The 26,387-nt window shown below is 34.7% G+C and overlaps 1 protein-coding gene across 2 annotated transcripts in view; it reads left to right on the plus strand.

Moving 5' to 3' along the window:
- The window catches only part of STXBP4 (syntaxin binding protein 4), a 174,993-nt gene that overhangs the window by 58,166 nt on the left and 90,440 nt on the right, over positions 1 to 26,387 (plus strand). Inside the window, exons 11-13 of one of the 2 annotated variants that reach the window (XM_049636451.1) lie at positions 2,830 to 2,919; positions 6,138 to 6,166; positions 7,051 to 7,117. In XM_049636451.1, coding sequence (XP_049492408.1) covers positions 2,830 to 2,919; positions 6,138 to 6,152 — 105 coding nt within the window. In that variant the 3' untranslated portion in view covers positions 6,153 to 6,166; positions 7,051 to 7,117. Of the gene's footprint in view, positions 1 to 2,829; positions 2,920 to 6,137; positions 6,167 to 7,050; positions 7,118 to 26,387 lie in introns of those variants that run through there. The other variant, XM_049636450.1, reaches the window with a different exon arrangement.

Consider the following 26,387-nt stretch of genomic DNA (forward strand, 5'->3'; position numbering starts at 1 on the left):
CTGCCCCTCCTTTGCTTTCACTCGCTCTCAAAAATAAAAATAAAACATTAAAAAAAAGAAGTAAAGGAGTAAGAGAAAGGAAGGAGGAAATAGGGAAATATACAGAAATTTAAGGTAAGGAGGTAATTGACTTGGTTTCTAGTGGAAGGCTTTATCAATAAAATTGACCTGAAGCAGACATTGTTCTGTTGAAGATGAATTGAGTGTTGGAATGAATTGAGTGTTGGAATGGAATAGTGGCTATCCAGAATAGAGTGGAAATGATTTATGGTGTTATCTACCAGGTGTTTCAGAGGTGGGACAGCCTGAGGATCACAAATGATACTGTGAGAGCCAGACAGGAAAGGAATGGAGGAAGGGAAGGATAAAGCCCAAGAATTGGAAGCAGGTTAGAAAGCAGTTCTCTGTCTTGGGGCGCCTGGGGGGCTCAGTTGGTTAAGCGTCCGACTTCCACTCAGGTCATGATCTCGTAGTTCGTGAGTTTGAGCCTCACATCCGGCTCTGTGCTGACAACTGAGATCCTGGAGCCTGCTTCAAACTCTGTGTCTCCCTCTCTCTCTGCCTCTTCCCCACTCATTCTCTCTCTTTCTCAAAAATAAGTGAACATTAAAAAAAAAAAAAGGAAAGAAAACAGTTATCTGTCTGAAATCATTTGAAGTTAAATAGAAACAATTCATTTCATCTGTTGCTTGCTCAGTTGAAGATACTCAAACTCTTAACACATGACTGAGCACGAAGAGGTTTTTCAAAGAATTCACAGGTAACGTCTATGGCCAATTCTCTGGCTGTAGGTTTTCACTGCTTAGCCTAAAACAGCAATAGGATTATAGCACGTTTGTTTTTTTTGTTTTTGAGTCATGGTTTGTTCTATGACTATTCGGGCTGGCATTTTACCTCCTAAGATGGTACCATGGGCTCTTTTATTCATGATTTGCTTCCATGTTTTAAGCTCACAAGTTTATAATCGTATCCCTAAAACGCCAACCTATAATTTCTCTTAATAAATTGATATAGTTGTGTTATCTAGATTCTTATTTAAGCTTTTGAATTCTGTGTATTTCATGTCTTAGATAACATGCAAGACATAATAGGCTTATCTGAATGTTGAGTAGCAGTGTTTCCCAGAACACTTTGTGCTTTTGCAGGCATTAGTCCACTGAGATGTCCCAAAATAAATAAAGGTGTGGTGGTTGGGGATATGGTCAAATAACTTGAGGAAATGCAACAAGTTATTAAATTTTATTTCCTTTGGGGATATTCAAAATGCTCATTAGAGTATTAAGGATGTTGGAAGTTCTGCGGGAAAGTTCATTTTTTCTAAATCCTACATTTCTCCAATTTACCTGGCCACAGGGACCACTACCACCATCACCAAGACTCAGTTTTGCTTTTGTACAAAACTAGTTAATATCCTTTGGAATGAGCTTTGAGAAATATTGTTACATTTGAATATGTATCAAAAACTATTCTAAATAGTATAAGAATGAATTCTTTGAGTGTGTGTTGAGTACTCACACAAGAGTAGAATAACAGAGACAGATGAAGGATATGAGATGATGAAAACAAATGGCCATACATACCTAAAGGTAATTGTCAGGACAAAATGTTTAGAAAATGCTTAGGATGTTTGTTTAGGAAAAATATTTCTCCCTAAAGTTGAGGGATGACTCATACTTCAGTTATTCTAGCATTTAAAATTAAACCTGAATTTCTTATATCCATTCCACCATGATTTCTGTTAGGCAGTTAGTAAAAATCACAGACTAATGACTAAAGTCAGATCTCTATGAGAATCATGAGGTGGCCATTATTAGCTGTGAAAGTTTAAGCAAGCTGCTTACCTTTCGGGCCCGTTTCCTCCTCAGTTAAATGGAGACAAGGTTATAGGAAGTATATAACTTTGAATATATATATATAGTCCTTAGCAATGTATCTGCACACAGTAAGTTCATAATAAATGGTGACATTATTAATTATTTTTATGATCTTTTGTATTTACCTCTCCTCTCTGAAAGGCCCTACCTTAAGCCCATTCTTATAAGAGCAATCATTTTTTCCACATAGTCCTTTAAATTATATTTTCTATACTTTTTTTATTCTGTTATAATTTATACATACAAGATGGCTGTAATTAGACTTGGATTTTTATCTCTGATTAGATTGTCATTGTTTTTTACCTTGTAATTAACTGTCAAAGAGATCATGCTAGCAGTAAGAGAAGAGAAATTGTCATCTCTGGTATTTTGTTGTTGTTGTTATTCACTTGTGCATGAATTATTAATATTACTTTCAATCCACAATTTCTGTGCAGGGATCTTTTTAAGCCGCTTGGCTGTTAATATTGCATTTTATTTAGTTAAAACAAGACATATAATCGATTAATGAACTTTACTGGGTTTACATAAACCATCTTGGTTGATAATGTCCAGCCTTTTGTTAGCCTTACATACCATGTACTTGGCGTGGATGTCTTTGGGGAAGAGTTTATGTCAATAACTCAACGTCTTTTTGACATTATAAACATAGTCTTAGAATTTGGACTTTTAAGGGAAATTATATTGTTGAAACAATCATAAAGATGACAACAGGATATGTATATGTTATAATCATCTAGATTCTGTTATAAATAACAGTAATGTGAAGTTAAGCTTAAATCAAGTTTCCCCAGGTTGCTTTAATATTCTCTTTCATCTAATCAAATGACTCCAAAGAAACCAAATTTTGTTATTAAAATGCAAAAGCTTAACACTCGTCAAAAAGGATTTTCATGCTAGTTCTCATAATTAGCATTTAATGCATTACTTTTTTCTTGTATTTTAATGTTGACAGCTTCTTCCCTGTGATTCCTTAGAGGCAGATGAAATGGAAAGGCTTAAGCGTGAAAGAAATGATGCCTTGGAGGAAGTGAATACACTCAAGGTAATCTCCAATTTCGCCTCCTTACATTTTGCTTAGAAAAAAAGAAAAGGAAGAAAATTATTATATTTATTATAAGTAAATTATCAAATGTATGATATTAATGCTTGTAATATTATAAATAAAATTAATATTGCAAAAACTGTTAATATCACAAAATAGATCATTTATTTAGTCAATAGGCCTTTAAAGAGTCAACTTTTTGGTTCACATACTTATTTATATTTCACCAAGTCCATATAAGATTCAGGGTAGACTGGTTTTTGCTCATACCTTCTGATCTGGCTACTTCTGCCCCTTTTTGTTCTCATATTGGTGGCAAGGATGAGAAGCCAAAAAAGATTAGATGAGTCAACAAAGCAAGCCATGACAATTTTGGATCCCTTAGGTGTTCATTAGAAATACTTTTTTCCCATGGAAAATACATGCTTCAGAGACCTCTTGTTTTGGTAACATAATTTGGAATTAAAGCAATATGATTAAGAGAAGAATAGACACACAGTGTGCCCAAATATACTTTGTGCCCAAATGTACTTTAAGATTTTGATTCATTTTACATATTTTCATTTTGTTTTTAGTAGAATATTAAATTATATCCTAATTTTTACAGAAATACATTAGATTTTCCAAGTCTTTAAGAAAAGCACTGTAACTACTTGATTCATGATTAATTCACCATAGGAATATGTTTTTTTTCAATTATTTTACTTTATTTTCTGAAATAAGTAAAAATCTATGTTTATTTAATTTTTATTAAACTGAAATCTTTACACCTCACCTAAAAAAAGGAAGAAATTTCTTTCCTACCTTAGTATTTAAACTCCAACTTCTAGAGGAAGCCATTGTTAAACATACCTTGTTTGTCCTTTTAGAGACTTTTTCTTTTTTTTTTTAAATTTTTTTTAATGTTTGTTTATTTTTGAGAGAGAGACAGAGACAGAGACAGAGCGAGCATGAGCAGGGTAGGGGCAGAGAGAGAGGGAGACACCGAATCTGAAGCAGGCTCCAGGCTCTGCGCTGTCAGCACAGAGCCCGACGCGGGGCTCGAACTCACAAACCGTGAGATCATGACCTGAGCTGAAGTCAGGTGCTTAACCAACTAAGCCACACAGGCATCCCGAGAGCCTTTTTCTATACAGCCAATTATATTTCTAAAAATAAATGTATATGTGTGTTTTAACTTTAACATTAATTTCTTCACACACTGCACACTTTTTTACAGCTTGCTTTCTTTTTTTCCCCTCTCTTTGTTAGCCTTATATCTTCTTTTTTTTAAGTCGATTTATTTAATTTGAGAGAGAGCATGAGCAGGAGAGGGGCAGAGAGAGAGAGGGAGAGAGAGAGAATCCCAAGCAGGCTCCATGCTGTCAGCACAGAGCCCAACACAGGGCTCCAACCCACAAATTGTGGAATCAAGTAGCTGAAATCAAGAGTCAAATGCTTAACTGACTGAGCCACCCCGGCATCCCTGTTAGCCTTATATTTTAGGCTACTTTTCAAGTTAATATATGCATATCTGCCAAATTCTCCCCAATGGCTCTTCTGCCATCAAATGGTTCTGTCCTAAGTTTTCTAGCCAGTTCCTTATAGATGAATATTTAAGCTGTTTCCAGTTTTCCACTATTAAAAAGAATTCCTTCAGGGGTGCCTGGGTGGCTCAGTTGGTTTAGTGTCCAACTTCCACTCAGGTCATGATCTTGCCATTCAGAGTTTGAGCCCCGTGTCAGGCTCTGTGCTGACAGCTCAGAGCCTGGAGTCTGTTTCAGATTCTGTGTCTGCTCTCTCTCTCTCTTTCTCTTTCTCTCTCTCTGTCTCTGCCTCTCCCCCACTCACACTCTGTCTCTTTCTCTCTCAAAAATAAATAAACTTGGGGCGCCTGGGTGACTCAGTCGGTTGAGCGTCCGACTTCAGCTCAGGTCATGATCTCACCGTCCATGAGTTTGAGCCCCACGTCAGGCTCTGTCCTGACAGCTCAGAGCCTGGAGCCTGCTTCAGATTCTGTGTCTCCCTCTCTCTGCCCCTCCCCTGCTCATTCTCTCTCTCTCTCTTTCTCAAAAATAAATAAAAACATTAAAAAAAAATAAAAATAAATAAACTTAAAAAAAATTAAAAATAATTCCTTCATAAATAGCTTTGTAGTTGTATCTTTGAGTAATTTCTACAATTTTAAAAATACAAATTGAATATTTCTGAAAGTCAGATTGCTTTATCAAAGGATATGTCACATAAAATTTTATGCATGCTACCAAATTACCCTTCAAAAGATTTTACCAATTCATGTTCCTTCCAAGTGTGTATGAACATTCCATTACTAAAGGAATATTTATAGACTTTTTTACAACTTTGAAACCACTTCTACATTTGTTGGTATAACAGTTAAGAGTCACAAAATGAAAAAATACAAATTTAGCTTTAAGAATAAATTGACAATATTTCCTCATATTCTCTTTGAAAACATCTCCAACAATGGTTATCTTGGTAAAATAGCATCTTACATAATTTATCTCTCTGTAAGCCATTTAATCTTATGGTTCATTAGAATTTTGAGAGGCTCTCAAGTCTTTTTTCATTTTCTTAATATTTATCATTGTTTAGTGATATATTTCAGTGTTTATTTGAATATCAGTATTAATTATTAGAATTTTAATTTAAAAGTGTATTTAGATAATGTTTAAGCAGGGCTTCCCTAAATAGCTATTCAATAAATCAGGATTCACGTTTAATGTCTGTAAAACGTAACTGAACATACCCTAATGTGATAGGACCTAAAATCTCAGATAAAGCATATTCTGTATTTTATAATTTACTTTACCTGGAAACCTAGTGGCTGAGAACCACTTGTTTGGCCATATAGAGTGTACAAAGCAATAAATACTTCATTGAGGTAACATTTGTACCTTCAGTATTTTTACTTGTGTTATACACACACACACACAAATGACAGAGGTTGTTAAATGCAGTTCACAGAATGTGTAGGTGCTCTCTAGTCACTTGCCGTTATCCTGTGACATCTCTATCCTTCATCTCTGACTTGAGGTACAATACAAATAAAAACGAAACCAAGATAAGTTGATGCCAGTGGCTACTTTTTTCTTTATTTTACAAGAATGATTTTTAAAAGTGCTGTGTTCTTTATTTAACTTGAAGCCATCTCCCTACAAAGTTTAGATTGCTACTGGTTTGCAAAGCTGTATGAAAATAGATGTATTTTCCATTTACAGATGCAAAAAAAGTAGGACACAGAGTGAAGGTGAGTTGCTAGAGCATCAAAGCATGAGAGCCAGCAGTTTCCTGGCTCCCGGCCTGTGGCAGATTCATTAGATTGCTATATGATATTCATCTTCATACACCCTCATTTCATCTGTTAGATAAGAATGAGCTGAAATATACCAGGAAGCAGAATGCTTCTTATAAACATTGCAATGTTGCTATGAATATTTACCACTCAACTTAATCTTCAAGCAGTTCCTCTGCCCAAGTTTATAGTAAACTGGTCCTTAAATTACTCTGAGTATTTTTGATTTGATCAATAAAATGTGGATTTATTTATGATATATTTTTAAAACACTGAATGTTTTAGAGTATGTGCTTAAGTTAATGTTAAAAGATGATAGTATTTAATTTGCATGCATATTCTACATTAGTAACTATTATTTTGTAGTTTGGTTATGGTAGCCATATCTTCATTTTTGTGGATAATCTTCCAAGTACAAGCTAAATCAGGAAAAGAATAGTCAATCCAATTTCTTATCTCCTCTTTCATGTGGTAAGAGACCTTTACCTCTAAGATGTAACAGTAATGCTCTTCAGTTTGGAAGCGCCTGGGTAATGATCGCTCTTTTCCAAATTTTGTTAGTATTTACACATTTTCATCCTGATGGATTTATTTTGGAGCTCAGAAGTGAAGAGTGTACAAAATGGCTATTTACAGTTAACAGGAAATGCATTTATATCACAGTTGTACTGTAAATAACTAATTTTGAATGGTATGTGTAAAGCTAGAAAACTGAGAACTACTTTCAGATTGTAGCGATTGGATGTTTGGACAATTTATAAATGTTGAAATAAAGCCCTGAGAATGATACTCATTGGTACTTCATAACATGTTATTAATTCAGTGGTTTTTAAATATAGGAAAAACTATTTGAATCAGAAAGGCAAAAGAAACAGTTGACAGAAGAACTCCAGAATGTGAAACAAGTAAGTGCATATATTACATATGTGTTTTATGTGTAAGTGCATAAACATATGAGGTATATAGCAATGATGCTGTGTAATATCCTGGAGCTTACAGATGTGAGTAACATAGTATAAAATAGCATAAATCTTAATGGCAATCACTTTCAGAGGCTGTTTCTGTGCTGAAGTCCTGCTACTGTTGCTCAAAGAAATTGCTTTCAAAACCAGATAACCATGGACTGAAATGGCCAATCTCATTGCTATTCTATTGTTTTACCCTTTTATTTTCCCTTTTTCTTTTCTTCTGTTTCTCATACTTCATTGTATTAAAGAAAAAACAAAAGAAGAAAAGAAACCTCCAAGGCAGAGGATTTTTTACTTTCATTTATTTTAATGTATATTTATTTATTTTGAAAGAGAGAGAGAGTGCGTACACATGCAAGCAAGGAAGGGGCAGTGAAAAAGAGAGAGAATATCAACTGGATGCACTGTTAGCCCAGAGCCCAAAATGGGGCTCAGTCTCATGAACCAGGAGATCATGACCTAAGCCAGTATCAAGAGTCGGATGCTTAACCAACTGAGCCACCCAGGTGCCCCTACTTTTATTTTTTAGTACTAAAAAGTAAAAATTTATTTTTACTCTGCATTGTTCTTCACAAAATTTTAGGCAGCTTACAACAGAACAGATACAGTGGCATTATCATGAAATAGGCATACAAATAAATATTGTTAAGAGTAGAAAGATAAAAGAACGTTTCTAGAGATCACTGACAATCAACTGATTTTGAATTTCCCTGACTTTATCCCCCCAGAAAACATAAAATCGACAAAGAAAGCTAATAAAATCACATAGAACCCATACCTTCAATATGACTATGACATAAAACATCACATCTTTGAAAATATATATAAATAGAATAAAAAAATTTCAAACTCCTGCAGCTTGCCTGCAGCTGAAACCTAGAATACAAAGAACAGGGGTGGTAAGCGTTCAATGACTCTGGAAAAGAACTAGGAAAAACAGAACAATTAGACAAAGTTCAAATAAAATCACCTCCAGAAAGAAAATGCAATAATGAATGCCAGACTCTAAGCACAGAATAGTAGTTGGTGGTTCCCAGGACTTGAGGAAGTGTGTAACCAGAAGTGGCAACATTGGAAAATCATTGTCTCTGGGGAATAACCAAGTGAACAGAAACAAGATGGTATCCCCTGGAGACTAGGCAATAAGGAAATAAGAGGAGAAAATTAAAGATTATGCAGAAATGAAAGAGAAACAATACATACCAGTCCTTTCCATCTACCTCCACCATGACAATCATGATCCATAAAGAACTGCACAGGAGAGTGCACTGTTGAACTAAGAACTCTTTCTGTGAAAGAAAAAGGAATAGGAAAAAAAAAATTAAATCTGTCCCCATTATTACAAAACTACTGTAAAAAATCAGACAATATGAATTAAAGTTTTCCTTCTGATAAAAACTCTCCAAAACAATTTGACCACAAAGCTGAAGAAAACTAATATGACACTCCAAACTCAAATATCCTTAAACAAAGCATTTGCCACTACAAAAAAAACACTTTAAATCAGAAATTTTTTAAAAAACTAAGAATAGAAATTGATTTTAAAAAAAGTCAGGAAGAAGTAAAAGGAGAGTTGGTAAAACTTAGGAAAGAAATAGGAAAAGACAAAAGCATATCAGAAATGAAAACTAAGTTTATAAATACAGACAGATAAAAAAGCATTGGAAAAAAAATGCCATAAGCAGGACAACGATAGTGAAAGGAAGTAAAAGAGTTTCTTGAAGAAATAAAACAACTGAACAACACTAATATTTAGAACTATAATCCAAGAAAACTTCCCAGAATAAAAGAAGACCTGAATCTCTCATTGGGTACTAGGGAAATCTGACCTCGAAAGATCAACTCTGTGACATATCCAGTAAACGTATTAGGCTTTAAAGATAGGAAAATGCACCATGCCTCCAAGTGAAAAGATCAAATAACTTACAAAGACAATAGAATTTGACCAGCATCAGCCTTCTCAGCACAACAAAGTAAGGCCAAGTAGAGCACCATTTTCAAGAAACTAAAGGAAAGAAAATATAGACCAAAATGTATACAGCCAAGCTGACTTTCAGATACCAAGGCCCTGGAAAAATAGTTTGGAATGTGCCAGTATTCAGAGAATGCTGCACATACATAGTATTCCTGAGGAATCTAGGAGAGGATGAGTTTCATCCAGCCAAAAAATTACTGGAATAACTTTGTCCAGAGTTTCCCAAAGAATGAGCATTTCACAGATATTCTATTGCTGAGACAAAAATGAGACTGAGGTCACATGTCTGACAAAAAAATCAGAAGATGCAATTTATTTAAAAAATGAGAGGATAAAGCAGGGGGAAAAAAGGAAAATAGAATACAACCACTCTGTTGTGTAAGTAAGGCTGATGTCAGATAGTAAAACATTAGGTAAAAATAGAGGAGATTTCAGGCACCATAAAAAGTAATAAACAAAGGTAACCTATGGAATGAAAATACACACCTTACAAAATACCAAAAGTAATTTAAAGGAAAAAAAAAAAGCGAAAGAAACACACAAAATAAACACAGTAAATATAATATATGCACACAATAATTTCAACAAAATATGACTGAGTTGAGACCATCATAGTTATTTCAATTAACATGAATGGGATCATGTTAATGATGTTTTAAAAGCTCTTTTAAAAGATTTTCTTAGGAAAATATAGTTTGTCAAAACTGACCTCAGTAGAGATAGAAAGCTTAACAGATCAATTTACATAAAAGAAGCAGAGTTATCAAGAAACTACCCTCTAGAAAAGGACCAGGCCAGATGTTTTACAGGGGAACTTAACCAAACCTTTGGCAATCCCAAAACTACATAAGTGGCTTCAGAGGATAAAAAAAATGAAAGAAAATTTCCAAGTTCTTCTTTTGAAACTAGTATAACATCAGTGCCTAAACCTGATAGAAACAGCACACAAAAAAAGAAAATGCATTTAGACTAGAAAAACAACTAGGGGTATGTGAATTAGAAAAGAAATAAGTAAAACCATTTGCTTACAGATGATATAATAGTTATCCAGAATACCATTCACAATCAATGATAAAATTCATTCAATGAAAAATTCACAAGCTAGCAAGATATAAAATCAAAATGCAATACTCAGTTGTATTCATGTACACAAGTAATAACCAGATAGAAGTTGTAACAGTTGAGAAGCGAAAAATGATGTAGAAAAATTGGCAAAGACATGAACAGATAGTTCACCCAAAAAACATTATGAAAATGTCCCTTAATTATAGGAAAAGATAAGCTTTCTTATAATAAGAGAAATACCAATTAAGTCTACACTCAGATAGGACTTCCAGCTTCTAGTAATGATAGAATATAAAAACTGGCTGAAGACATCTTCCAACAGAAAACAGCTTTAAAACCTGACATCAAAAAATAAGTAACTACCAAAGGAATTGGAAGAGTGTACATAATCAGACAAACTTCTCCTCCTGGCTATAAGCCTGGAGCTAACATAATGTGACACTGGTAGAAATTGACCCACACTTAGAATCATTTGGTATTCGAAAAGGTTCACAGACAATTCACCTGGGGGAAAGATGCTCATTACAATACATGGGGATAGATTAAGGAAATACTTGTATGAGGAAAAAAAAAATGAATCTCCACCCCTACCCCATGTCATACTAAAAAACTAACTGAATTATTATAGATATAAACATAAGAACTAAAACAATTAAATCCTAGAAGGAACTTTTATAACCTTGGGTTAAACAAAGTTAACAAACTGTATACCTAAAATTAGTAAATTTTACTATATTGAAATTTACTATAGAAGAATTCTGCCTCAACAAAGCTTTTTTTTTTTTTTTTTTTTTTTAGAAAAACTATGCCAATACCATTTCTCACCCATCAGATGAGCAAAAATTCAAAAGCTTGATGGTACTCTGTTGGTGAGGATGTTTTGAAACAGTCATTCTTATCTGGCATGCAGAATGGTGCCCCTATGAAGGAGGATTTGGCCGTTCTAACAAATCAATATATCATTTACCCTTTGACCTGACAATCTCATGTCTGGGAATTTACCCTGAAAATATGCCTCTAGTAGTATTAAAATATATATGCACAGTATTGCAGTCTTGCTTGTAATTAGAAAATATTGGAAACTTACCTTAATTCCTCTTGAGTAATATGGAGTGATTTCCAGGAGATATTACCAAGGAAAAAAGCAGAGTTCAAAAGAGCATATATGCAATGTTTAATAAACAAGAGCAGTTATATATCTGTTTATCTCTTATGAAAGACACCAAAGGAAGACGACACAGTGATGAAACTGGTTATCTATGGTGTGGGTGGACACAGGGTGGAAAAGATACAGGATGGGAGAGACACCTCTCTGAGAATTACTTTTTATGTAATTTTTACTTTTGGGTGCATGTTAATATTCTACACGTTCAACACATGTACAAAGAAATCAATAAAGATAAGGAAGGGAAAATGAACCTAAAGCTACAAGCCAACTGAAATAAATGAATCTGTTTGTATTTCAAATGAATACCATCCTCATGCTAAAGGAAAACCAATTCAAGTAACTTGTGAACACAAGTTCAGACTTTGTGTTCAGACTTTGACAGGTTGGGACTGAGTTGGAAAAGAATTGCAGACAAATCCTGAACCTTTTTTTAGTATTTTGTTGTTGTTGTTGTTTAGTTTTATTGTTGTTTTAGTGGTGCAGGCAAAGCAAGTCTGAAACCATTTTAGATGTATTATGGATGATAGCAAATGTGTTGATTGTCGTTGAGAGCCAGAATCTCAATGAAAACACACAGACATACAAAATAGAGTAAAGTCACAAAAGAATCCTGTGAGATGGACTGGAATTGGAGGTATTGTGATTGTATCATTTCTAAAATAGCTGTATGTCAGGGTGCCTGGGTGGCTCAATCAGTTAAGCGTCCGACTTAGACTCAGGTCATGAACTTGAGGTCTGTGAGTTCAAGCCCCACATCAGGCTATGTGCTGACAGCTTGGAGCCTGAAGCCTGCTTTAGATTCTGTGTCTCCCTCTCTCTCTGCCCCTCCCCAGCTCACGCTCTGTCTCTCTGTCTCTCAAAAATAAATAGACATAAAAAAAATTTAATATCTATATGTATGTGTGCACATACATATATGTATATTTTTATGCATTATATATATACATATATGTGTGTGTGTGTGTGTGTGTGTGTATATATATATATATATATATATACTCATTCCCTGACTCTGTCAGTTGTAAGAACCAAGAAGCAGACACTCTAACAGCAGTGAACACATAGCATATGTAAATGCCCAGATATCATTAACTACTAAAGGAACCCAGTCTCCTTGGAGAAATGACTGATTTAAGCATTGGAGGGAGGATAAATACAAGATGAACTTAGAACATCTCATTTTACCAGAAAATAAGGAAGTGCTCCAAATGACGGGGTCATGTCATAAGCAATAAGCTTGAAAAGGGCTCCTGCTGGCTAAATCTGGAAGAACTTGAGTACCAAAATAATTAAATACAGTAATGAGTTGCAGACCATTGAAAAAAGTAATCCTTAAGTCCATACCATTAGTAAATAGATTAGTTAATTAATGGGGAGAAAGGGGAGCTCTTGCTCATTATAGACTGTTGAGTGCTGACGTAACTACAGAGGCTGCCAGATTTGGGAAATCAGCATTTTGCATCTGTTTTAGTATAGACTGAATCAGGCTGGAGTCATCAGATGCTAAATCTAGGGGGAAATCTTGATAAAGAGCAGAGTATTTACATATTTACATGATTTTAAAGTAGCTCTCTATAAACTGCTTATTAATTGCTAGGGGAAAATAATAATTATACAGTAGTGAAATAAGACAACACCTTGCCCAGTGCTAAAAATTGATAGCACCAGAGAAGAAGAACAGATGGAGAATGTGACTCCAAATGTGAAACCTTGAAAAGGACACATCACCTATGTAGTCCTCCAGCAGAGAACATGTAACCTGAGTCTACCTATGAGAAAGCATTAGACAAACTCAAAATCAAGAATAGTTTTATTTTTTTTAAGTGTGTGTGTGAAAGAGAGAGAAGGAGCACAAGAGAAAGACAGAATGGCCGTATTCTTCAAAGATATCAATGTCATTAAAAAAAAAGAAGAAAGAAAAGCAATAAAAGATCTCAGATGAAAAGAGCCTAAAGACAGGGAGAATAAATACAAGACCTGACCATAGTAGACTGGATCATGCACTGGAGTGGGGAAAATGTTCTAAAGGATGTTATTGGGTCAGTTGACAACCTTGGAGTACAAATGGTGGATTAGATAAAAGTATTGGATCAGTGTTAAATTTCCTAAATTTGACAACTAAACTATGGTTATATGAGAATATACTTATACTTAGGAAATACTGAAGTTTTTAGGGGTAAAGAGCCATGATGTATGTAACTTACCCTCAGAAGGTTAAGGAAAAAAAGTGATGTGTGTGTATATGTGTTTTATGCATATACATCTATACACATGTGTGTGCATGTATATGTGTGTTTCTATATGAGAGAGATTGAGAATTTGCAGGACTTCAGCAACAACCTGTACATACCAGTGGCTTACAAGCGTATTTCTCACTCATGAACATGTTAATGAAAGGATAAATCTGGTGAACTAGGTAAATCTGGGTGAAGGGTATGAGGATGTTTTCTGTACTACTCCTAATTTTTGCAACTCTGCTGTGCACTCAAAATTATTTCCAAATAATAAGTGTTTAAAAGTCCTCTATTTTTTTGGCCAATTTTAAGACTCTCATTAAATATTTTTGTGCTTTGGTTGGTATGCGTTTTTAGCTGTGTCTTAAATTCCTGCATCAGTTTATATGGCCAGGCTTTTTTATGTTTTAGTGTTTGCATTCTGAAAGTAGACATTTAGACATCTTCTTTGTTGATTTTTACATTTGGAACAAATGAGAAGGTGGGTTTTTTCCTACATTTAATTAAAATTGTCTTTTCTCCTAAATGGTTAGAGCTTAGAACTTTAGAATATAGAGCATACTTGACAAAATATTTACATTAAGGACTGATTAAGAAATGATTCTAAAGAAAAATTTAACAATTTTGCTTTTTTTCCCCTTGCAATACCTACTTCTTCCACTTGAGGCCCTCCTGTATTTATTTCTCTGAACAGATTAATTTCTGTTATTAGGGAAGGTTGGGTCTTCATGAATAAATAAGACAAATATGTCTCAGAACTTAACAAGATTCAATAGAAAAAGATGGGACATAGATGGAAAAATAAATAGGAAAAAAAATCTTATATGATGAATGGTGAATTAATGTAAGGAGTAATGAGGCAGATAATAGGCTTTGGAGTTAGACCATGTAGGTTTATTCTGATCCTGCCTCTTGCTTGCTCTTGACCTTGGGCAAGCTACTTCATCTCTCCAAGCCTCATTTCCATCACTTCTAAAATGAGTTTGATAATGGGATCCCTCACAAGACTGTTAGAAGTATTAAGCAACATATATAGCATATATAGTATAAATGTGTACAGCCCATAGTAAGCACTCAACAAATATAAACTATCATTGTCATTATTATAAATACTAGAAAAAGAAATGCTAGGTGCTGAAAAATATGTGGGAATGATTTGTTTTAACCATTTGCTTTAGAGGAGGAAAACCTAATTCTGGCTGAGAAGATAATGAGACTTTTTATAGAGAGGGTGACGCATACATGAACTGGGCCAGACATAGAAAGGAAAGAACTTTCCAGACGGAGGGCACAGCATAGAAATCATGCTATGAAAGAAAAAGTCTTGAGGGTCAAAATAGGCCTTTTGCACACTAACTGTACAGTAACTGTTAGTATGTTTGTGTTTTTGTATCTAACACTGTGGTGATGATATCTGTCTTATAATTTGTTCATAGGAATTGAGACTTTCAGAGTAAAACTGTCATAATATAGTAGGTTCCTCAAAAATAGTAACTTAGGTTTGTATTCTTTTATCAGCAGCAGCAGCAGCATTATTAAAAGCCCAGGAATATAAGAGAGCTATGGACAGATGAAAAGTGTTAGGAAGTGGCGTTTGGGTGGCTATGTTGGGGCCAAAGCATATAGGCACTTGAATACCAACCTAAGATTTTAGACAACAGACCGCCTCTGAAGATACTTGACAGGGAGAAAAATTATCAACTTGCTTCACCTATAATCTGATCCCTTTCTTTCCTTCACACTCCGCATCCAATTTGTTAGCCCTACTTTTTTAAAGCTACAGAATTTCACCACTTTTCACCACATCCATCACTAGTCTAAGCCACCATCATCTGTGGCTTGTGTTGTAATGACAGCTTCCTACCAGATCACCCTGCTCTTACCCTTGTTCCACCACCATACTGTCTAATCTGAACAGAGCAACCAGAAGTATTTTTTTAAAACTTAAGTTAGAACTCTCTAGGGATTTCCATCACAGAGTAAAAGCCAAAATCCTACCAGTAGTAGCCTACAAGTCAATGTGAGAGCCTATGATGACCTACCTGATCTGCTGTTCTCACACTCCTCTTACCTCAGTGACCTCACCTCTTATCACTCTTCCCTCCCCCCCGTTCCCTGCACCCTCACTCCACTGACCTCCAACCCTTACTATGTGTGGAGAAGTTTTGTGGTATTATTAATTGCTTTCTTAGGTGTTATATGCTTGTCATGTTTTTGCCCTTTATATCTCCCAAATAGAGGGTAAGCTTCGTAGGGGAGCTATCTCTGCTGTGTTCTCTGATTTATATTAGAATAATATCTGACACAGAGTAGGTACTCAGTAAATATTTGGTGAATAAAGGGATGAATGAAGAATATCTATACTTAAGAGTATTCAGTAATTCAAGATCAAATAAGAAGCTTTTGTAATAGTGTGGACCAGCACTGTCCAATGGAGGTATGAGAGCCCCCTATGTATTGTTAATTTTCTTTTTTAAAATTTTTTAAATATTTATTTATTTTTGTGTGTGTGTGTGTGTGTGAGAGAGAGAGAGAGAGAGAGTACAAACAGGGGAGGGGCCATTGAGAGACACACACACACACACACACACACACACACACACACACACAGAATCCGAAACAGGCTCCAGGCTCCAAGCTGTCAGCACAGAGCCCAACACGGGGCTTGAATTCCCAAGCCGTGAGATCATGACCTGAGCTGAAGTCAAATGCTTAACCGACTGAGCCACCCAGGCGTCCCCGTATTGTTCATTTTCTAGTGGCCACATTTTTAAAACAGTAAAAAGAAATAGGTAAAATTATTTTAAATATACTTTAGTCTGATATATCTAAAATAGGATTGAAGATGCAATAATATTAAAAATTCATTAATGAGATATTTTTACATTCTTTTTTCATACTGTATCTTTGAAGTCCAGTGTTATTTACACTTCGAGCATATCTTATTTTGTACACTAAATTTTCATTGAAAATGCTGTATCTGTGTTTAGATTTAACAAGATTTACTGTTGAAAAAATGGTTTCATATACACAAATTTTCCAGACATAACTTAAAAATTTTCTACTAACTGAATACCAAAATCTTTTTGTAATAATATTTGCATGCATATGGATAAAACAGTTTCATGCTTTTCTAGAAGACTTTGCCTTTCAAGCAAATTATTTCAAAACTACGTCTTTTCAAATTAAGTATATCACTAATTCTTTTTTTTTTAATTTTTTTTTTTTCAACGTTTTTTATTTATTTTTAGGACAGAGAGAGACAGAGCATGAACGGGGGAGGGTCAGAGAGAGAGGGAGACACAGAATCGGAAACAGGCTCCAGGCTCCGAGCCATCAGCCCAGAGCCTGACGCGGGGCTCGAACTCACGGACCGCGAGATCGTGACCTGGCTGAAGTCGGACGCTTAACCGACTGCGCCACCCAGGCGCCCCATATCACTAATTCTTAATACCATTAACATCAAGTTCAAAGAAGTATATATTGAAAGCAATTCTAAATTTATCAGTATCAACTTAGCATACCTTAAATTTTTCTTAGTTTTTTGTAACTAGTTTATGTGACACTATGAATAATTAAAATCTGCATATTAATTTATGGTAGAAAATATGTAAAATCATTATTATTGATGGATATTATTAAAAGTTTTAATGTCAGTATAAATTCTTATACTTGTTTGGCTTCACAAATAAGCCTTCCCTTTTCTTGGTGCTTTAAATTTAGCTTATTCATGTGCAGTGTGATAATGATTTTTTTTGTCCTTGATTATTGAATATTAGGCAAGCATTCCTTCTGTTTTAAGAAAATTTTTAATTCAAGTTAAAAATATGGCAAATCTTTGTAAAACTCTTGCACAATTCAGCCAAAGAGTATTGGCAAAGAACACAGGATCATTAAACCCATTGTCTTCTAAAGTTAGTGAAGAGTCATAGAATTTGCACATATATACTAAACAATATTAACAACTGTATCCATGACGTTTTTCACACATTCAGTTTCAAAAACTGAGCACAGATATTTTCCACATGTAATGTACAGTGGAATGAAGCAATAAAGAAAACAGTCTCTTGTTGGAAAATGTCAGTAAGTTTGAATTTTTGATCCAACAAGGCTGCAGCATCATCTATTATGATAAGCAATTTTATTCAATATCCAGCTGAAACTCTTTCTTTGAAAGATGTAAAAGTTAAAAATATCTAGACCACAAGTTTGATTTTTTTTAGGCTGCAGATTGATAGCTTTTTGTCATAAATTTGGAAGTTCCCTAAGACAGTACATGCATGAAGTTTGAATTGGGCAGTGTCTCCTATGTCACATGGCTCACCTAAAGCTAAAGAAAGGTCTTTGTAGTTTTTCAGATTTTAAATCAATGGATCATTGATGTTGTTAAAAAGTTCTTGTATTCTGTAGGCATTTGTTTTGTGACTTAATTGATGATCTTTCATTTTTGGTAAAATATCTTTTCTAGTCTTTTATCATAACTGAAATTACCATCTTGATCTAAAAATGGTTTATTTACTCTTTTGTGCAACGATCCAAGCCGTTTTATAGCTGGCCAAAATTACAAATATTAAACATTTACTTCTGATTTCAGGTGACTGATATCATTGGTTCTTGTTTCACTATTAAGAGAAAACTTACCAGATTCACTAGATTCACTATGTAGGTACAAAAATGCCTCTTAATATTGTTCACTTTTTATACACTTAAAATTTTTCATCACAACAGACAGCTTTGTAGATTGCAACTGAATTTATCATGAAATTTGCCTCTTTTTATTGTCCTGATTATATTACTAGTTAATACATCTCTATTTTATATTGTACCGGTAATATGTCTTCATTTTAGGGGCGCCTGGGTGGCTCAGTCGGTTGGGTGTCCGACTTCGGCTCGGGTCATGATCTCACAGCTTGTGAGTTCGAGCCCCGCGTCGGGCTCTGTGCTGACAGCTCAGAGCCTGGAGCCTGCTTCGGATTCTGTGTCTCCCTCTCTCTCTGCCCCTAACCCACTCACATCCTGTCTCTGTCTCTCTCAAAAATAAATAAACATTAAAAAAATTTTTAAAAAATATGTCTTCATTTTAAATATAAAATATTTTCCATACCTACTACTTTAAATAGAAAAAATAATTATATTCTAATAAAAATAAGCATTTCAACTTAAATACCAATTATGATTTACATTAAGTATTACTGTAACTCATGTTGTTGCATAAAATGTTCAGATAAGCACATTCTTACATTATTGCATTAAAAATTTAAATTAATCCATAGTAACCACATCAGTTTATGTATATTACACAAATGATTTACATGCCTATTGAACACTACAGTTCAACAATTATATCTTAAATGATGCAGTCATTAAAATGAAACAAAGCTCCATCAAAACAGTAAAGTTTTGTAAAATGGAAAAATATTTTATACTTGAGAATGTTTTAATTTAAATGCAAACTAACTAAAACTATATTGAAAATTCAGTTGACCAGCTATATTTCAAGTGCTCAATAGCCACATATAGCTAGTGGCTACCACAATGGACACTGCAAATCTAGAACTCTACATTCTTTTTTTTTTTTTTTTAACGTTTATTTATTTTGAGAGAGAGAGAGAGAGCGTGAGTATGCACATGTGTGCATGAGCAGGGGAAGGGCAGAGAGAGAGAGGGAGAGAGAGAATCCCAAGCAGGTGCAGAGCCCAACACTGGGCTCAATATCACGAACTGTGAGATCATGACCTGAGTGGAAATCAAGAGTTGGATGCTTAACCGATTGAGCCATCCAGGCACCCCTAGAACTCTACCTTCTTGCTACTCAGAACATGATCCAGGACCAGCAGTGTCAGTAACACCTGGAAGTTAGCATTGCAGGGTCTCACATGCCACCCCAGACTTCCTGAATCAGAATCCATATCTAACAAGTCGCCAGGTGATTTGTACGCACTTTAAAATTTGAGAAGCACTCTTCCAGGTGATAAGTAGTAGAGGGTTTAACCTGGTGGTGGCAATGGAAATACACCAACGAGGTCTGTGTGAAAGATACAATGAGAGTAATCAATCAGACTTAACAGTGATAGAATGTACAGTAATGGAGCAGTCAAGACTTTGTAATTTAGTGATTGAGAGGCTATAATGGTTCATGCTGTAATGATTCATAGTATTCTTAGTATTATGTAATGTATATTTTCCAGGGGTGCCTGGAAGGCTGCTTCAGGTTCTATGTCCCTCTCTCTCAGCCCCTCTCCTCATGCTCTGTCTCTCTCTCTCTCTCTCTCAGAAATAAATATACATCGGGGCACCTGGGTGGCTCAGTCGGTTAAGCGTCCGACTTCAGCTCAGGTCATGATCTCGCGGTCTGTGAGTTCGAGCCCCACGGCGTGCTCTGTGCTGATGGCTCAGAGCCTGGAGCCTGCTTCAGATTCTGTGTCTCCTCTCTACTCCTCCCCTGCTCGCACTCTGTCACTCTCTCTCTCTCAAAAATAAATTAACATTAAAAGAATGTTTTTAAAAATAAATAAATATACATTAAAAAATTAATGTATATTTTCCAGTTTTAGCAAAAACAGTTTAAAGTATATGTATGTATTTGTATATACAAGTATATCCATACATATTGGCACAGCTATTCATTTCAGTAATATACACTTTCAATAAAAAATATACTGCCCAAAATCAACCATAAAACTGTTCTTTTTATTTTTTATGTTTTTATTTTTTTAGTATATTGACCATGTATACCATTCAACTTCTTATGTATATAGAATGATATCATTCTGTTTAAGGGGATTTCAGCGATACAGATGAATTGTTAATGAGAGTTCCTATATTTGTTGAAAATACTAAAATTCTGTCTCCTCAAGGATTAATTTCTTTATTCACAATTAGCAAAAGAGTGTTTAAAAATCACAAATAGAGAATGTGTATAACTCTTCTCTTAAAAACTTTTAAAAACCAGAAACTTGAGTTATATGAAAAGTACATAGGTAACCTGATTATTAAAACACCACTAGATTGATTTTTAATTTATTTTACAATGATGGTTACCAGTTCAATTTGATATCCTTTGTTCACTCATTTATAAACTTTTAATTGAATTATTGTGAGACAGTGGCCTGATCCTAAAAACAGAATAATCTCCCCTTTTTGAAGGTCCATTAACTATTACAAATTATGGAAATTAAATTACCTTTATTTAGTATAGTGACCCAAAAAGAAAGCAGTGAAGAACTGAAAGATAGGGAGAGAGGGAAAAAGGGAGAGGCAGGAAGGAAAGAACTAAAAAGGCAAGAACAAGCTATGAAGAGATCCTTTTTCTCTAGAAAGGATCAGGTGTGCTGCTTTTTTTCAACCAGGGCTGACTACTAGAATACTTACTTATTTGTAAGGAATTGGCTGCACTGTTCTCTTTTATGCCTTACAGAATAACCCCACCTTACTGTTTAAAATCATGAGCGCAATTTCCCACAAAATAAGACTTCTCGTTTTCAAGTTCTAACAACTTTTAACAGGCATGGGCCATTCTCCTAACAACTTCCTTTAAAAGTTTTGAAAAGTTTTTGAAAAGTTGATCAACAACTTTTCAAAAATGTACTCTCACACTTAAGTTGTTTCAAGTTGGTTTCAGCAGTGTGTTTATGACCTAAGGCAGCGGTGAACTGGTAAACAGTCCAAAGCCAAAGTATTTAGCTTGTCTGAACCAGTCCTTGCGCTAAAGAAACATGGGAAATTGCTCATTTGGCAACTTCTTTACGTTCAGATAAGCCCAGTTGCAGTTAGCCTCACCTGTGCAAAGGTTGGGTTGAATGTTTGACAAGAGCATGAAGTCCTGAGGCAGAAACGTAAGGTCAAATCAGCACAGGAATCTCTGTGGGTAGTTGAGGTTGAACATGAACTTAGTTACAGCTGTTGCAGCTGGCTTGTGAGCTGTCTTGGTTGATGGATGAAGCAACAAAGGAAACTAACAACGGATTAAATATATCTCTAAAAGGAACAACAATACTATGGGATTTACTAAAGGAGTACTCATGTATTTACACTCTTAGAGATTGTGTTCCTTTCTGCATTTATTAAAGAAACAGTAAAGCCTGTAATTTTTAGAAATGGTGTCAGTGCCCATACCCTTTTTATTTTTATTTTTTCGTGATCTGAATTTTTTATAGTATTTCAGTATAGCACTAGTAGATATTCTAAGATGCTGTCTCATCTTCAGAAAGGAAAAGAAGAAAAATACATATATTTGATTTGTCAGTCTTTTCTCTTCTGAAAGGGTACTATAGTAAAATGTTCCTATGTTTCCATTTCAGGTAGTCACTTTGTGACCTCAAAATGTCAACTTTTATTTTCTATTAAAAATCTGCTTTACAAGCATCTCTCATACTACTCTTTTATAGCCGCAGCCACCTCCTTCTGTCCTCCCTCCACTAACGCCTTGCAACCAGTAATCTGTTCTCTATCTCTATAATTTTGTCATTTCAAGAATGTTATGTAAATGTGATCATACAGTATGTCACTTTTGGGCATTGGCTTTTTTCACTCAGCATAATTCCCTTGGGACACATCCAGGTTGTTGCATGTATCTATAGGTTGTTCTTCTTTATTGCCAAGTGCTTATAAAACTGGTGAAATCTGATTAAGGTTGGTGGGTTGTATCAATGAAATTTCCTGTTTGTGATATTTTACTGTTATAGTCATGCAAGTTATAAGCATTGGAAGAGGCTTATTGAAGAATACAGGGAACCTCTCTCTATTATTTCTTACAAATGTGTATAATTTACAGTTATCTTTAAATGATTTTTTAAAAGCCTTGTTGAGAGATGAAATTATAAAGCTCTTATAATGACAGACAGCAATCTGAGTGGAGAAACTTATTAAAAAAGAAAACTTGGTTGAATTTATTTTTCAACATTAATTCCCTTTTTGTGAATCAAAATATGACCCATGTATTTTCCAACATTAGACTTTGCTCAAGAAACTGCCTGAGTTAAAGACAGCTTGCTTGGAAAGGGAACACAAGAACAGTCCAGTTGGCGTCCCTCTTTGCCCAGACACCAGCCATATCCAGTGATTCACTGGACGTGAATGTGGCATTCTGACCAAGCATTGGCAAACAAAGATGTCTATTTCAGAATCCCCATTCCCAAACAGTTTTCTTTTTAATGTAGAAAAGGTCTTACCATTTTAAGAAAACCTGAGTAAAGTTTTGTTATCCTGTTGATACTACAGAAGCCATTTGAATGGTGTCAGCTCAATTAGAATCACAGAATTTTTGAAGTTGGAGGAATTTGGAAGGGAAATGACCTTATTCTTCACAGAAACCTTCCAGTTCATTTGATGACAGTATTTTCTGTAGTTGGTTGGCTTAGCTAGAACTGATGTTGGGGTTCTGGGTTCCCCGCCGTGAGCCACTTACTTTCTGGCTGTTCAGGGACCAATTCAGCACTCTGTCATCAATTGTTTCACGCATGCATTGTAGTGACTTACAAGGGAGACTTGGCAAGGGAATTTAAGAAACATTTATTGAATGCTCTTTTGTATGGATGTACTGGGAAAGCTAGACGTCTTATTCACAAGGAACTCTCAATCCAGTGAGAAGAAAGTAAAATAGAGCAAAACCTATAAAACATTGTAGCGTAGGTGCCCAATCGCTGGTGTGTTGTCAGAGGTATATTTATCTACCACAGCAGACATTACTCCCTTTAATTTTTCTTATTTAACTTAAAAGTACAAATCCCTAAAATTTCATTAGCTACTAAGAGAACACCTTTCAGGGTGTGTTTTAAGCATCTGTGTACATGCCAGACTTTTATGTCTCTTGATGTTAGAACAATATATATTGCTGACAAACTAGTAAATTTTACCCAAGGAGGAAGTAGTGATAAGGCAGCTGACACTATAAAACTCTTATCTTGGCAGTTTACTATGTGAGAAACACTTTCAGTACTCTTACTTCAATATGGGACTCTCCTGACATTGTGTTAAGTGATTTATTCACAAACTGTTTTAGAATTAAAAACAAGACTTCTCTAGTCATACCCAACCCTATATAAATAAATCACCCTATTTGAAAATACTGTACTTTGATCCATTGTCATCCATGTTAGATACCAAGGATTGTCTGTGGTGATGAGTTTCAGATGAAATTGTGAATTCCATCACAATTCTTTAATATTGAAGGTAGCTCATTTCCTGATCCTATTGCTAGGGACATTCTGTCACTCCTGAGCATATGCCCTTCGTCTTATACCCCACCCCCCATCCCTTTTGGCTCTTCATTTCTCTTATATTCCTAATAACTGTTTTTCCTCTTTTCCCACGTCATTTTATAAGATCTCTTTACACTGTAATTATTACCCGCTCTTGCTACCAAATCTGTTGTAAATATTTCCCCCATCTACAAATTCCCTTCCTAATTCTTTCAAAGATTTTTTAATACAGGTGTTTTTGTGTTGACAGATCTTTTTCTTTGTGCCTTCTCCTTTTAAATAATTTTCTTAAAAGTCCCTTCCTTACCAGACATCAGATACATATTAACCTGGTTTTCCACCTCACTGTGTTTGTCTTTATTTAACCTATCTATGAAATTATTTTGTTTGGTCTATGGTATGAAATGAGGAACTACACTTTATACTTTTGTCTTCCCAGATAATTTGTTGTTGCGACTACTCACTCTTTTGTGGTGTCTCCATTACCATAGATTAAACTGTTACATATTCTAGGGTCTGTTTGGGGCTATCTGCTCTTTCAGCTGCTTTGTCAATAAATATTTATTGGGTGAATGAATGTTTTATCTAACTCTTCTTTGGCCAGTACCAACTATTTTGGTATATGCCTATGTCCTTGAACCACATCCTACCTCTTTCTTTCCTGTTGTTACTGTTGTTTCCCAAAATTTGTGGTACCAGTTCTCACTGATTTCTTTTTCTTCCAAATGAATTTAGGAATATTATTACCTTCTATCTAGATTACAGCTTGGAATTCTCGGTCAAGTTCTTCCAAAACAAACAAAAAAATTTGATAAAATTACGATCCCAACTGAATTAAAACTCTAAAAGTTAAATTGGAAGTTACATATTTCTGTTTCAAAGCCAGCTCTTTGTTAAACCCCAAACTCCAGATAAATTCTAAATGTTTAAATAGCCAAAACATAGCTTTTGTGTTGTAGCAGGTTTCAGTGAGCAGAGTTGACATTCTGATTAGGAAAGGAAATGCCCAATACTGTAGATGTTTCCTTCAGTACATTTGTAATCAGACTTGGAGAAGTAGGAAGACAGTTGTTTTTTTTTTTTTTCTTTCTATCAACCTTCACTAAACTAGAAAATGCATGTTTAGGTTTAAATATATTTAACTGGATTTTAACAAATTAATATTTATATTGTGAACAAGTTACATGGTAAAATTTATGAGATAGGTGTACCTGTGTGTCTGTCTTTGATTAGGGACTTCTGTTTATAGACAGAGATTGAAAATTGTTTCTTTGGTTTTCTTTGATGTTCAGAGTCAGAGCTCAATTTTGCACCTTTTGGAGAATGAGGCAGGTGCAGGTAGAGAAGCTGACAGCTCTTGGGAGGGTTAATTAGAGCTAATTATAATTTGATTGACCTGCTTTTCTTCCAGAAAGCTTAACCAAATCTTCCTTTGCAAAGTGGGGATTTTGTTTTTTCTTACAAACTGAAGAAAATCGTTGTTTCTTGGATTTATGAGTGTCTATCATTTTACACACTTTCCAAAGAAGTGTCAGCACATAATTCATAGAAGCAGGGATACAGGTGGAGTTGGAATGGACCTTCAAGATTATATAGTCCTTGAGAGCATATATTATATTAGCTTGTGATGAAAAACTACTTTTTGGGAAAGATAAACTAGTGTGCATAATTTTTAAATCTATGTGATGAAAAACTAAGAATAAATTTGTAAAACACAATGAAGTGTAACTGTTCCTAATTCCACATAGTTTTGATATAATCTTATTTACTTGATAAATACTATGAAAGGGTTTTTAAATGTATATATAAAGAGAATACAATGAAGTGATTTGCTTTTCATTAAGTGTTTTTCATAGCATGGTTTATGGTTGTTATTGTAATTATTCAAATGAAATATCATTCTAATAGTCCAATAAAATTGAAACCTTTTATGAAGAACTTTCCTATGAAAGCTTCTTACCTAATAAGATTTTCTAAGGCAGTTACTATATATGAAAAACAAAGTTGTCATTTTTACCATCAACTCAGTTGTATCTCATATTTGTGGTTTAAGTGGAGCACTTGTTCATGTTAGATAGGGTTTTACTCTCAGCTTGTGTTCTAATTTGAACAATCAAGACTCGTTGGCTTTAAAAGCATAAGAGACTGTTAAAAACTGAGAACAAATTGAGGGTTGATGGGGGATGGGAGGGAGGGCAGGGTGGGTGATGGGTATCGAGGAGGGCACCTTTTGGGATGAGCACTGGGTGTTGTATGGAAACCAATTTGACAGTAAATTTCATATATTAAAAAATAAAAAATAAAAAAAAAATGAATAAAGTAAAAAAAAAAAAAAAGACTCGTTGGCTTTAGAAGTCAGACAGTAAAATACTTAATATTTTAATGACAATTCAAGATAGCAATAGGAGATACCAAGTAGTATGTGATTAATTATAGACAACAGATATAAAAGATAAAAGGAGGGAAAAATGTAAGCAGAAGTGGTCTGGGAAGATTAGAGAAGGTATAATCTAAAGGAGATTTTAAATGATAGACAATCAAATGAAGGAAAAAGAGGAAAAGTGTAT

Source organism: Panthera uncia, chromosome E1 (genome assembly GCF_023721935.1).
Source record: "Panthera uncia isolate 11264 chromosome E1, Puncia_PCG_1.0, whole genome shotgun sequence".
Classification (NCBI taxonomy): Eukaryota; Metazoa; Chordata; class Mammalia; order Carnivora; family Felidae; genus Panthera; species Panthera uncia.